At 49.9% G+C, this 13,353-nt stretch overlaps 1 protein-coding gene across 1 annotated transcript; it reads left to right on the forward strand.

The window, feature by feature from the left end:
* The first annotated feature begins 3,708 nt into the window (after positions 1-3,708).
* On the forward strand, positions 3,709-7,787 carry LOC135570310 (lipopolysaccharide-induced tumor necrosis factor-alpha factor homolog). Its single transcript, XM_065016433.1, has 4 exons — positions 3,709-3,769; positions 4,780-4,872; positions 5,933-6,101; positions 7,591-7,787. The coding sequence occupies exons 1-4, from the start codon at positions 3,709-3,711 to the stop codon at positions 7,766-7,768; spliced, it is 501 nt and encodes a 166-aa protein (XP_064872505.1). The 3' UTR covers positions 7,769-7,787.
* The last annotated feature ends 5,566 nt before the right edge of the window (positions 7,788-13,353 follow it).

Here is a 13,353-nt window from a genome sequence, read left to right on the forward strand (position 1 = left end):
CATAGTTACATCCAGCATCCAGCTCATAGTTACATCCAGCATTCAGCTCATAGTTACATCCAGCATCCAGCTCATAGTTACATCCAGCTCAGAGTTACAACCAGCATCCAGCTCAGAGTTACATCCAGCATCCAGCTCAGAGTTACATCCAGCTCAGAGTTACATCCAGCATCCAGCTCAGAGTTACATCCAGCATCCAGCTCAGAGTTACATCCAGCTCATAGTTACATCCAGCATCCAGCTCATAGTTACATCCAGCTCAGAGTTACAACCAGCATCCAGCTCATAGTTACATCCAGCATCCAGCTCAGAGTTACATCCAGCTCAGAGTTACATCCAGCATTCAGCTCATAGTTACATCCAGCATCCAGCTCATAGTTACATCCAGCATTCAGCTCATAGTTACATCCAGCATCCAGCTCATAGTTACATCCAGCATTCAGCTCATAGTTACATCCAGCATCCAGCTCAGAGTTACATCCAGCTCAGAGTTACATCCAGCATTCAGCTCATAGTTACATCCAGCATCCAGCTCATAGTTACATCCAGCATTCAGCTCATAGTTACATCCAGCATCCAGCTCAGAGTTACATCCAGCTCAGAGTTACATCCAGCATTCAGCTCATAGTTAAATCCAGCATTCAGCTCATAGTTACATCCAGCATCCAGCTCATAGTTACATCCAGCATTCAGCTCATAGTTACATCCAGCATCCAGCTCATAGTTACATCCAGCATTCAGCTCATAGTTACATCCAGCATTCAGCTCAGAGTTACATCCAGCTCAGAGTTACATCCAGCATCCAGCTCATAGTTACATCCAGCATCCAGCTCATAGTTGCATCCAGCTCAGAGTTACATCCAGCATCCAGCTCATAGTTACATCCAGCTCAGAGTTACATCCAGCATCCAGCTCAGAGTTACATCCAGCATCCAGCTCAGAGTTACATCCAGCTCAGAGTTACATCCAGCTCATAGTTACATCCAGCATCCAGCTCATAGTTACATCCAGCTCAGAGTTACATCCAGCATCCAGCTCATAGTTACATCCAGCTCAGAGTTACATCCAGCATCCAGCTCAGAGTTACATCCAGCATCCAGCTCAGAGTTACATCCAGCTCAGAGTTACATCCAGCTCAGAGTTACATCCAGCATCCAGCTCAGAGTTACATCCAGCATCCAGCTCAGAGTTACATCCAGCATTCAGCTCATAGTTACATCCAGCTCATAGTTACATCCAGCATCCAGCTCATACTTACATCCAGCATCCATCTCAGAGTTACATCCAGCATCCAGCTCAGAGTTACATCCAGCATCCAGCTCATACTTACATCCAGCATCCATCTCAGAGTTACATCCAGCATCCAGCTCAGAGTTACATCCAGCATCCAGCATCCAGCTCAGAGTTACATCCAGCATCCAGCTCATAGTTACATCCAGCATCCAGCTCAGAGTTACATCCAGCATCCAGCTCAGAGTTACATCCAGCATCCAGCTCATAGTTACATCCAGCTCAGAGTTACATCCAGCATCCAGCTCATAGTTACATCCAGCATCCAGCTCAGAGTTACATCCAGCATCCAGCTCAGAGTTACATCCAGCATCCAGCTCATAGTTACATCCAGCTCAGAGTTACATCCAGCTCATAGTTACATCCAGCATCCAGCTCAGAGTTACATCCAGCATCCAGCTCATAGTTACATCCATCTCAGAGTTACATCCAGCATCCAGCTCAGAGTTACATCCAGCATCCAGCATCCAGCTCAGAGTTACATCCAGCATCCAGCTCATAGTTACATCCAGCATCCAGCTCATACTTACATCCAGCATCCATCTCAGAGTTACTTCCAGCATCCATCTCAGAGTTACATCCAGCATCCAGCTCAGAGTTACATCCAGCATCCAGCTCATAGTTATATCCAGCATCCAGCTCATAGTTACATCCAGCATCCAGCTCATAGTTACATCCAGCATCCAGGTCATAGTTACATCCAACATCCAGCTCAGAGTTACATCCAGCATCCAGCTCAGAGTTACATCCAGCTCAGAGTTACATCCAGCATCCAGCTCAGAGTTACATCCAGCTCAGAGTTACATCCAGCATCCAGCTCATAGTTACATCCAGCATCCAGCTCATAGTTACATCCAGCATCCAGCTCAGAGTTACATCCAGCATCCAGCTCAGAGTTACATCCAGCATCCAGCTCATAGTTACATCCAGCATTCAGCTCAGAGTTACATCCAGCATTCAGCTCAGAGTTACATCCAGCTCAGAGTTACATCCAGCATCCAGCTCAGAGTTACATCCAGCTCATAGTTACATCCAGCATTCAGCTCAGAGTTACATCCAGCATTCAGCTCAGAGTTACATCCAGCTCAGAGTTACATCCAGCATTCAGCTCAGAGTTACATCCAGCTCATAGTTACATCCAGCATCCAGCTCATAGTTACATCCAGCATCCAGCTCAGAGTTACATTCAGCATCCAACTCATACTTACATCCAGCATCCAACTCATAGTTACATCCAGCATCCAGCTCAGAGTTACATCCAGCATCCAGCTCAGAGTTACATCCAGCATCCAGCTCAGTTACATCCAGCATTCAGCTCAGAGTTACATCCAGCTCAGAGTTACATCCAGCATCCAGCTCAGAGTTACATCCAGCTCAGAGTTACATCCAGCATCCAGCTCATAGTTACATCCAGCTCAGAGTTACATCCAGCTCAGAGTTATATCCAGCATCCAGCTCAGAGTTACATCCAGCTCAGAGTTACATCCAGCATTCAGCTCAGAGTTACATCCAGCATTGAGGCATAAGAATATTGGCTCGGTGTGGTCCTGGGTCAAAGTTAGCGAGAAGAGAAGAGACAGGAAGAGCTGGTCCTGGAACAGTGCTTTGGGGCTGAAGCCCCCTCAGCTAGAAGAGAAGAGACAGGAAGAGCTGGTCCTGGAACAGTGCTTTGGGGCTGAAGCCCCCTCAGCTAGAAGAGAAGAGACAGGAAGAGCTGGTCCTGGAACAGTGCTTTGGGGCTGAAGCCCCCTCAGCTAGAAGATAAGAGACAGGAAGAGCTGGTCCTGGAACAGTGCTTTGGGGCTGAAGCCCCCTCAGCTAGAAGAGAAGAGACAGGAAGCGCTGGTCCTGGAACAGTGCTTTGGGGCTGAAGCCCCCTCAGCTAGAAGAGAAGAGACAGGAAGAGCTGGTCCTGGAACAGTGCTTTTGGGGCTGAAGCCCCCTCAGCTAGAAGAGAAGAGGCAGGAAGAGCTGGTCCTGGAACAGTGCTTTGGGGCTGAAGGCCCCTTAGCTAGAAGAGAAGAGACAGGAAGAGCTGGTCCTGGAACAGTGCTTTGGGGCTGAAGCCCTCAGCTGGAAGTTTCACTCAAACAGAATAAAACTGATCTTAGATCAGTAATACTTCACCCTACTCCAACCTGCTCCTGTGGGAGTGGCCAGATCCACCCGAAACACACCTGTCTGTCAGCTGACGCAGTTGATGAGGTGACTGACCAATGAGGTGACAGGAGAGCCAATCAACACCTCGATACGCTCTCTCAACAAGGTTTGAGACAGACATTTGACTACTGTCTCTACAAGGTCTGGGTCAGATAATTGACAATCATGACCCTTGACTTATTTTTATGGAGGAAAAAGCCTTGTCAATTATTGTGATCATTTTGTGGTTTCTCTCTCCTCAGCTGTTCAGCAGAGGCAATGGACACATCATTGAAGTCAGAGGAACCGTGTGCTAACCCTCCTCCCTACTTCCTACCAGGTAAGACTCTACAGTACACCCTCCTACCTACTTCCTACCAGGTAAGACTCTACAGTACACCCTCCTCTCTCTCCTCTCTTGTTGTTTCAGTCCAGGGTAAAGGAGATGACATGAGGATCTCTCTCTCTCTCTCTTGTTGTTTCAGTCCAGGGTAAAGGAGATGACATGAGGATCTCTCTCTCTCTCTCGTTGTTTCAGTCCAGGGTAAAGGAGATGACATGAGGATCTCTCTCTCTCTCTTGTTGTTTCAGTCCAGGGTAAAGGAGATGACATGAGGATCTCTCTCTCCTCTCTTGTTGTTTCAGTCCAGGGTAAAGGAGATGACATGAGGATCTCTCTCTCTCTCTTGTTGTTTCAGTCCAGGGTAAAGGAGATGACATGAGGATCTCTCTCTCTCTCTTGTTGTTTCAGTCCAGGGTGAAGGAGATGACATGAGGATCTCTCTCTCTCTCTCTTGTTGTTTCAGTCCAGGGTAAAGGAGATGACATGAGGATCTCTCTCTCTCTCTCTTGTTGTTTAAGTCCAGGGTAAAGGAGATGACATGAGGATCTCTCTCTCTCTCTCTTGTTGTTTAAGTCCAGGGTAAAGGAGATGACATGAGGATCTCTCTCTCTCTCTCTTGTTGTTTCAGTCCAGGGTAAAGGAGATGACATGAGCATCTCTCTCTCTCTCTCTCTCTCTCTCTCTCTTGTAGTTTCAGTCTAGGGTGAAGGAGATGACATGAGGATCTCTCTCTCTTGTAGTTTCAGTTCAGGGTAAAGGAGATGACATGAGCATCTCTCTCTCTCTCGTTGTTTCAGTTCAGGGTAAAGGAGATGACATGAGCATCTCTCTCTCTCTCGTTGTTTCAGTCCAGGGTAAAGGAAATGACATGAGCATCTCTCTCTCTCTCTCTTGTTGTTTCTGTCCAGGGTAAAGGAGATGACATGAGCATCTCTCTCTCTTGTTGTTTCAGTCCAGGGTAAAGGAGATGACATGAGCATCTCTCTCTCTCTCTCTCGTTGTTTCAGTCCAGGGTAAAGGAGATGACATGAGGATCTCTCCCTTCACTCCTCCTCCACCTGGTGCTATGGGTGGTAGCTTCATCAACCAGACCGCTACTGGTGAGTACACACACACAGCCTTCAGACTGTAGTATAATGATGGACACACACACAGCCTTCAGACTGTAGTATAATGATGGACACACACACAGCCTTCAGACTGTAGTATAATGATGGACACACAGCCTTCAGACTGTAGTATAATGATGGACACACACACAGCCTTCAGACTGTAGTATAATGATGGACACACACACACAGCCTTCAGACTGTAGTATAATGACGGACACACACACACAGCCTTCAGACTGTAGTATAATGATGGACACACACACAGCCTTCAGACTGTAGTATAATGATGGACACACACACAGCCTTCAGACTGTAGTATAATGATGGACACACACACAGCCTTCAGACTGTAGTATAATGATGGACACACACACAGCCTTCAGACTGTAGTATAATGATGGACAGCCTTCAGACACACAGCCTTCAGACTGTAGTATAATGATGGACACACACACAGCCTTCAGACTGTAGTATAATGATGGACACACACACAGCCTTCAGACTGTAGTATAATGATGGACACACACACACAGCCTTCAGACTGTAGTATAATGATGGACACACACACAGCCTTCAGACTGTAGTATAATGATGGACACACACACAGCCTTCAGACTGTAGTATAATGATGGACACACACACAGCCTTCAGACTGTAGTATAATGATGGACACACACACAGCCTTCAGACTGTAGTATAATGATGGACACACACACAGCCTTCAGACTGTAGTATAATGATGGACACACACACAGCCTTCAGACTGTAGTATAATGATGGACACACACACAGCCTTCAGACTGTAGTATAATGATGGACACACACACAGCCTTCAGACTGTAGTATAATGATGGACACACACACAGACAGAGGCTTGGATCTAACCCCTGATCTAACCCCCTTGTTCTCCCAGGTGGTGCCAGCCCCCCCCCAGACAGAGGCTTGGATCTAACCCCTGATCTAACCCCCTTGTTCTCCCAGGTGGTGCCAGCCCCCCCCAGACAGAGGCTTGGATCTAACCCCTTATCTAACCCCCTCGTTCTCCCAGGTGGTGCTAGCCCCCCGAGGCAGAGGTTTGTCCAGCACTATGAGACAGAGCTGGGTGATTCTCCTGGTCTCATCAGATGTCCTTCCTGTCAGAACCAGGTGATGAGTGATGTCACTCACCACTCTGGAACCTTCTGCTGGACCATGTGTCTGGTGTTCATCCTCTGTGGGTGAGGAGACACACACACACACTCCATCTGTTACACACTCACACACACACACACACTCCATCTGTTACAAACTCACACTCACACACTCCATCTGTTACACACACACCATCTGTTACACACACACACACCATCTGTTACACACACACACACACACTCCATCTGTTACACACACACACACCATCTGTTACACACACACACACACACACACCATCTGTTACACACTCACTCACACACACACACACACTCCATCTGTTACAAACTCACACACTCCATCTGTTACACACACACCATCTGTTACACACACACACTCCATCTGTTACACACACACACTCCATCTGGAACCTTCTCCTGGACCATGTGTCTGGTGTTCATCCTCTGTGGGTGAGGAGACACACACACTCCATCTGTTACACACTCACACACACACACACACACACACACACTCCATCTGTTACACACACTCCATCTGTTACACACACTCCATCTGTTACACACACTCCATCTGTTACACACTCACTCACACACACACACTCCATCTGGAACCTTCTCCTGGACCATGTGTCTGGTGTTCATCCTCTGTGGGTGAGGAGCGAGACACACACACACACACTTCATCTCAGCTCCACCCCCTCCGTCTCAGCTCCATCCACCCCCTCCGTCTCAGCTCCACCCACCCCCTCCGTCTCAGCCCCACCCCCACCCTCCGTCTCAGCCCCACCCACCCTCCGTCTCAGCCCCACCCACCCCCTCCGTCTCAGCCCCCCCCCTCCGTCTCAGCCCCACCCCCTCTGTCTCAGCTCCACCCCCCAGCGGTAGCAGGTATACTGACTGTACTCTCCTGTCCCTCCAGGCTGCTGCTGGGATGCTGTCTGACCCCTCCGTCTCAGCCCCACCCCTCCATCTCAGCTCCACCCCCCCAGCGGTAGCAGGTATACTGACTGTACTCTCCTGTCCCTCCAGGCTGCTGCTGGGATGCTGTCTGATCCCCTCCGTCTCAGCTCCACCCCCTCCGTCTCAGCTCCACCCCCTCCGTCTCAGCTCCACCCCTCCGTCTCAGCCCCACCCCCTCCGTCTCAGCTCCACCCCCAGCGGTAGCAGGTATACTGACTGTACTCTCCTGTCCCTCCAGGCTGCTGCTGGGATGCTGTCTGATCCCCTCCGTCTCAGCCCCACCCCCTCCGTCTCAGCCACACCCCCTCCGTCTCAGCCCCACCCCGTCCGTCTCAGCTCCACCCCTCCGTCTCAGCCCCACCCCCTCCGTCTCAGCCCCACCCCTCCGTTTCAGCTCCACCCCCTCCGTCTCAGCCCCACCCCCAGGTATACTGACTGTCCTCTCCTGTCCCTCCAGGCTGTTGCTGGGATGCTGTCTGATCCCCTCCGTCTCAGCCCCACCCCCTCCGTCTCAGCACCACCCCCTCCGGCTCAGCTCCACCCCCTCCGTCTCAGCCCCACCCCCAGGTATACTGACTGTACTCTCCTGTCCCTCCAGGCTGCTGCTGGGATGCTGTCTGATCCCCTTTGTCTTCAAGAGTTTCAAGGATGCCCATCACACCTGCCCTCGCTGTCGCATGGTCCTTCACATCCACAGGAAGAGCTGTTGCCCCATGAGCTCTGAACCCTCCTCCCTGACCCCCCGCCTAGGGTCAGGGCACCCCGGTCACGCCTGATATGGAGGGGGGTGGTGTGTGTGTGTGTGTGTAATGTGTGCATCCCAAACGGAACCCCACTCCCTATACAGTGCACAACTTTCCACTAGGCTCCATAGGAATAGGGCCTGTAGTGCACTATATAGGGGAGGCTAGCAGGGCTTAGTGCACTATATAGGGGAGACTGTAGCAGGGCTTAGTGCACTATATAGGGGAGGCTAGCAGGGCTTAGTGCACTATATAGGGGAGACTAGCAGGGCTTAGTGCACTATATAGGGGAGACTGTAGCAGGGCTTAGTGCACTATATAGGGGAGGCTAGCACGTCTGACACAGGGTTTAGTGCACTATATAGGGGAGACTAGCAGGGCTTAGTGCACTATATAGGGGAGACTAGCAGGGCTTAGTGCACTATATAGGGGAGACTGTAGCAGGGCTTAGTGTACTATATAGGGGAGACTGTAGCAGGGCTTAGTGCACTATATAGGGGAGACTGTAGCAGGGTTTAGTGCACTATACAGGGGAGACTGTAGCAGGGCTTAGTGCACTATACAGGGGAGACTGTAGCAGGGTTTAGTGCACTATATAGGGGAGACTGTAGCAGGGCTTAGTGCACTATATAGGGGAGACTAGCAGGGCTTAGTGCACTATATAGGGGAGACTGTAGCAGGGCTTAGTGCACTATATAGGGGAGACTGTGGCAGGGCTTCTTAGTGCACTATATAGGGGAGACTGTGCAGGGCTTCTTAGTGCACTTTATAGGGGAGACTGTAGCAGGGCTTAGTGCACTATATAGGGGAGACTTTAGCAGGGCTTTGTGCCCTATATAGGGGAGACTGTAGCAGGGCTTAGTGCACTATATAGGGAGACTGTAGCAGGGCTTAGTGCACTATATAGGGGAGACTGTAGCAGGGCTTAGGGGAGACTGTGCACTATATAGGGAGACTAGCAGGGCTTAGTGCACTATATAGGGGAGACTAGCAGGGCATAGTGCACTATATAGGGGAGACTAGCAGGGCTTAGTGCACTATATAGGGGAGACTAGCAGGGCTTAGTGCACTATATAGGGGAGACTAGCACGTCTGACACAGGGCTTAGTGCACTATATAGGGGAGACTGTAGCAGGGCTTAGTGTACTATATAGGGGAGACTGTAGCAGGGCTTAGTGCACTATCTAGGGGAGACTAGCAGGGCTTAGTGTACTATGTAGGGGAGACTGTAGTAGGGCTTAGTGCACTATATAGGGGAGACTGTGGCACGTCTGACACAGGGCTTAGTGCACTATATAGGGGAGACTGTAGCAGGGCTTAGTGCACTATATAGGGGAGACTGTAGCAGTGCTTAGTGCACTATACAGGGGAGACTGTAGCAGGGTTTAGTGCACTATATAGGGGAGACTGTAGCAGGGCTTAGTGCACTATATAGGGGAGACTGTAGCAGGGTTTAGTGCACTATATAGGGGAGACTGTAGCAGGGCTTAGTGCACTATATAGGGGAGACTGTAGCAGGGCTTAGTGCACTATATAGGGGAGACTAGCAGGGCTTAGTGCACTATATAGGGGAGACTGTAGCAGGGCTTAGTGCACTATATAGGGGAGACTGTGGCAGGGCTTCTTAGTGCACTATATAGGGGAGACTGTGCAGGGCTTCTTAGTGCACTTTATAGGGGAGACTGTAGCAGGGCTTAGTGCACTATATAGGGGAGACTTTAGCAGGGCTTTGTGCACTATATAGGGGAGACTGTAGCAGGGCTTAGTGCACTATATAGGGGAGACTGTAGCAGGGCTTAGTGCACTATACAGGGGAGACTGTAGCAGGGTTTAGTGCACTATATAGGGGAGACTGTAGCAGGGCTTAGTGCACTATATAGGGGAGACTAGCAGGGCTTAGTGCACTATATAGGGGAGACTAGCAGGGCTTAGTGCACTATATAGGGGAGACTGTAGCAGGGCTTAGTGCACTATATAGGGGAGACTGTAGCAGGGCTTAGTGTACTATATAGGGGAGACTGTAGCAGGGCTTAGTGCACTATATAGGGGAGACTGTAGCAGGGTTTAGTGCACTATACAGGGGAGACTGTAGCAGGGCTTAGTGCACTATACAGGGAGACTGTAGCAGGGTTTAGTGCACTATATAGGGAGACTGTAGCAGGGCTTAGTGCACTATATAGGGGAGACTAGCAGGGCTTAGTGCACTATATAGGGAGACTGTAGCAGGGCTTAGTGCACTATATAGGGGAGACTGTAGCAGGGCTTTAGTGCACTATATAGGGGAGACTGTGCAGGGCTTCTTAGTGCACTATATAGGGGAGACTGTGCAGGGCTTCTTAGTGCACTTTATAGGGGAGACTGTAGCAGGGCTTAGTGCACTATATAGGGGAGACTTTAGCAGGGCTTTGTGCACTATATAGGGGAGACTGTAGCAGGGCTTTGTGCCCTATATAGGGGAGACTGTAGCAGGGCTTAGTGCACTATATAGGGGAGACTGTAGCAGGGCTTAGTGCACTATATAGGGGAGACTAGCAGGGCTTAGTGCACTATATAGGGGAGACTAGCAGGGCTTAGTGCACTATATAGGGGAGACTAGCAGGGCTTAGTGCACTATATAGGGGAGACTAGCAGGGCTTAGTGCACTATATAGGGAGACTAGCAGGGCTTAGTGCACTATATAGGGGAGACTAGCAGGGCTTAGTGCACTATATAGGGGAGACTAGCAGGGCTTAGTGCACTATATAGGGGAGACTAGCAGGGCTTAGTGCACTATATAGGGGAGACTGTAGCACGTTTGACACAGGGCTTAGTCCACTATATAGGGGAGACTGTAGCAGGGCTTTGTGCCCTATATAGGGGAGACTGTAGCAGGGCTTAGTGCACTATATAGGGGAGACTGTAGCAGGGCTTAGTGCACTATATAGGGGAGACTAGCAGGGCTTAGTGCACTATATAGGGGAGACTAGCAGGGCTTAGTGCACTATATAGGGGAGACTAGCAGGGCTTAGTGCACTATATAGGGGAGACTAGCAGGGCTTAGTGCACTATATAGGGGAGACTAGCAGGGCTTAGTGCACTATATAGGGGAGACTGTAACAGGGCTTAGTGCACTATATAGGGGAGACTAGCAGGGCTTAGTGCACTATATAGGGGAGACTGTGCAGGGCTTCTTAGTGCACTTTATAGGGGAGACTGTAGCAGGGCTTAGTGCACTATATAGGGGAGACTTTAGCAGGGCTTTGTGCACTATATAGGGGAGACTGTAGCACGTTTGACACAGGGCTTAGTCCACTATATAGGGGAGACTGTAGCAGGGTTTAGTGCACTATATAGGGGAGACTGTAGCAGGGCTTAGTGCACTATATAGGGGAGACTGTAGCATGTTTGACACAGGGCTTAGTGCACTATATAGGGGAGACTAGCAGGGCTTAGTGCACTATATAGGGGAGACTGTAGCACGTTTGACACAGGGCTTAGTGTACTATGTAGGGGAGACTGTAGCAGGGCTTAGTGTACTATGTAGGGGAGACTGTAGCAGGGCTTAGTGTACTATGTAGGGGAGACTGTAGCAGGGCTTAGTGCACTATATAGGGGAGACTGTAGCAGGGCTTAGTGTACTATGTAGGGGAGACTGTAGCAGGGTTTAGTGCACTATATAGGGGAGACTGTAGCAGGGCTTAGTGCACTATATAGGGGAGACTGTAGCAGGGCTTAGTGCACTATATAGGGGAGACTAGCAGGGCTTAGTGCACTATATAGGGGAGACTGTATCAGGGTTTAGTGCACTATATAGGGGAGACTGTAGCACGTCTGACACAGGGCTTAGTGCACTATATAGGGGAGACTGTAGCAGGGCTTAGTGCACTATATAGGGGAGACTGTGGCACGTCTGACACAGCGCTTAGTGCACTATATAGGGGAGACTAGCAGGGCTTAGTGCACTATATAGGGGAGACTGTAGCAGGGCTTAGTGCACTATCTAGGGGAGACTAGCAGGGCTTAGTGTACTATGTAGGGGAGACTGTAGTAGGGCTTAGTGCACTATATAGGGGAGACTGTGGCACGTCTGACACAGGGCTTAGTGCACTATATAGGGGAGACTGTAGCAGGGCTTAGTGCACTATATAGGGGAGACTGTAGCAGGGCTTAGTGTACTATATAGGGGAGACTGTAGCAGGGCTTAGTGCACTATATAGGGGAGACTGTAGCAGGGCTTAGTGCACTATACAGGGGAGACTGTAGCAGGGTTAGTGCACTATACAGGGGAGACTGTAGCAGGGCTTAGTGCACTATATAGGGGAGACTAGCAGGGCTTAGTGCACTATATAGGGGAGACTAGCAGGGCTTAGTGCACTATATAGGGGAGACTAGCAGGGCTTAGTGCACTATATAGGGGAGACTGTAGCAGGGCTTAGTGCACTATATAGGGGAGACTGTAGCAGGGCTTAGTGCACTATATAGGGGAGACAAGCAGGGCTTAGTGCACTATATAGGGGAGACTGTAGCAGGGCTTAGTGTACTATATAGGGGAGACTGTAGCAGGGCTTAGTGCACTATATAGGGGAGACTGTAGCAGGGTTTAGTGCACTATATAGGGGAGACTGTAGCAGGGCTTAGTGCACTATATAGGGGAGACTGTAGCAGGGCTTAGTGCACTATATAGGGGAGACTGTAGCAGGGCTTAGTGCACTATATAGGGGAGACTGTGGCAGGGCTTCTTAGTGCACTATATAGGGGAGACTGTGCAGGGCTTCTTAGTGCACTTTATAGGGGAGACTGTAGCAGGGCTTAGTGCACTATATAGGGGAGACTTTAGCAGGGCTTTGTGCACTATATAGGGGAGACTGTAGCAGGGCTTTGTGCCCTATATAGGGGAGACTGTAGCAGGGCTTAGTGCACTATATAGGGGAGACTGTAGCAGGGCTTAGTGCACTATATAGGGGAGACTAGCAGGGCTTAGTGCACTATATAGGGGAGACTAGCAGGGCTTAGTGCACTATATAGGGGAGACTGTAACAGGGCTTAGTGCACTATATAGGGGAGACTAGCAGGGCTTAGTGCACTATATAGGGGAGACTAGCAGGGCTTAGTGCACTATATAGGGGAGACTAGCAGGGCTTAGTGCACTATATAGGGGAGACTGTAGCACGTTTGACACAGGGCTTAGTCCACTATATAGGGGAGACTGTAGCAGGGCTTTGTGCCCTATATAGGGGAGACTGTAGCAGGGCTTAGTGCACTATATAGGGGAGACTGTAGCAGGGCTTAGTGCACTATATAGGGGAGACTAGCAGGGCTTAGTGCACTATATAGGGGAGACTAGCAGGGCTTAGTGCACTATATAGGGGAGACTAGCAGGGCTTAGTGCACTATATAGGGGAGACTAGCAGGGCTTAGTGCACTATATAGGGGAGACTAGCAGGGCTTAGTGCACTATATAGGGGAGACTGTAGCAGGGCTTAGTGCACTATATAGGGGAGACTAGCAGGGCTTAGTGCACTATATAGGGGAGACTGCAGGGCTTCTTAGTGCACTTTATAGGGGAGACTGTAGCAGGGCTTAGTGCACTATATAGGGGAGACTTTAGCAGTGTTTTGTGCACTATATAGGGGAGACTA

This window comes from Oncorhynchus nerka, unplaced genomic scaffold, assembly GCF_034236695.1.
Source record: "Oncorhynchus nerka isolate Pitt River unplaced genomic scaffold, Oner_Uvic_2.0 unplaced_scaffold_988, whole genome shotgun sequence".
Lineage (NCBI taxonomy): Eukaryota > Metazoa > Chordata > Actinopteri > Salmoniformes > Salmonidae > Oncorhynchus > Oncorhynchus nerka.

Excerpts from the sequence above, each read along its gene's own strand:
- LOC135570310 (XM_065016433.1), top strand. The coding sequence starts at position 3,709 with ATGGACACATCATTGAAGTCAGAGGAACCGTGTGCTAACCCTCCTCCC. Across the intron at positions 3,770-4,779 it reads TCCTCCCTACTTCCTACCAG|TCCAGGGTAAAGGAGATGAC; the intron begins GTAAGACTCTAC and ends TCGTTGTTTCAG. Across the intron at positions 4,873-5,932 it reads CATCAACCAGACCGCTACTG|GTGGTGCTAGCCCCCCGAGG; the intron begins GTGAGTACACAC and ends TCGTTCTCCCAG.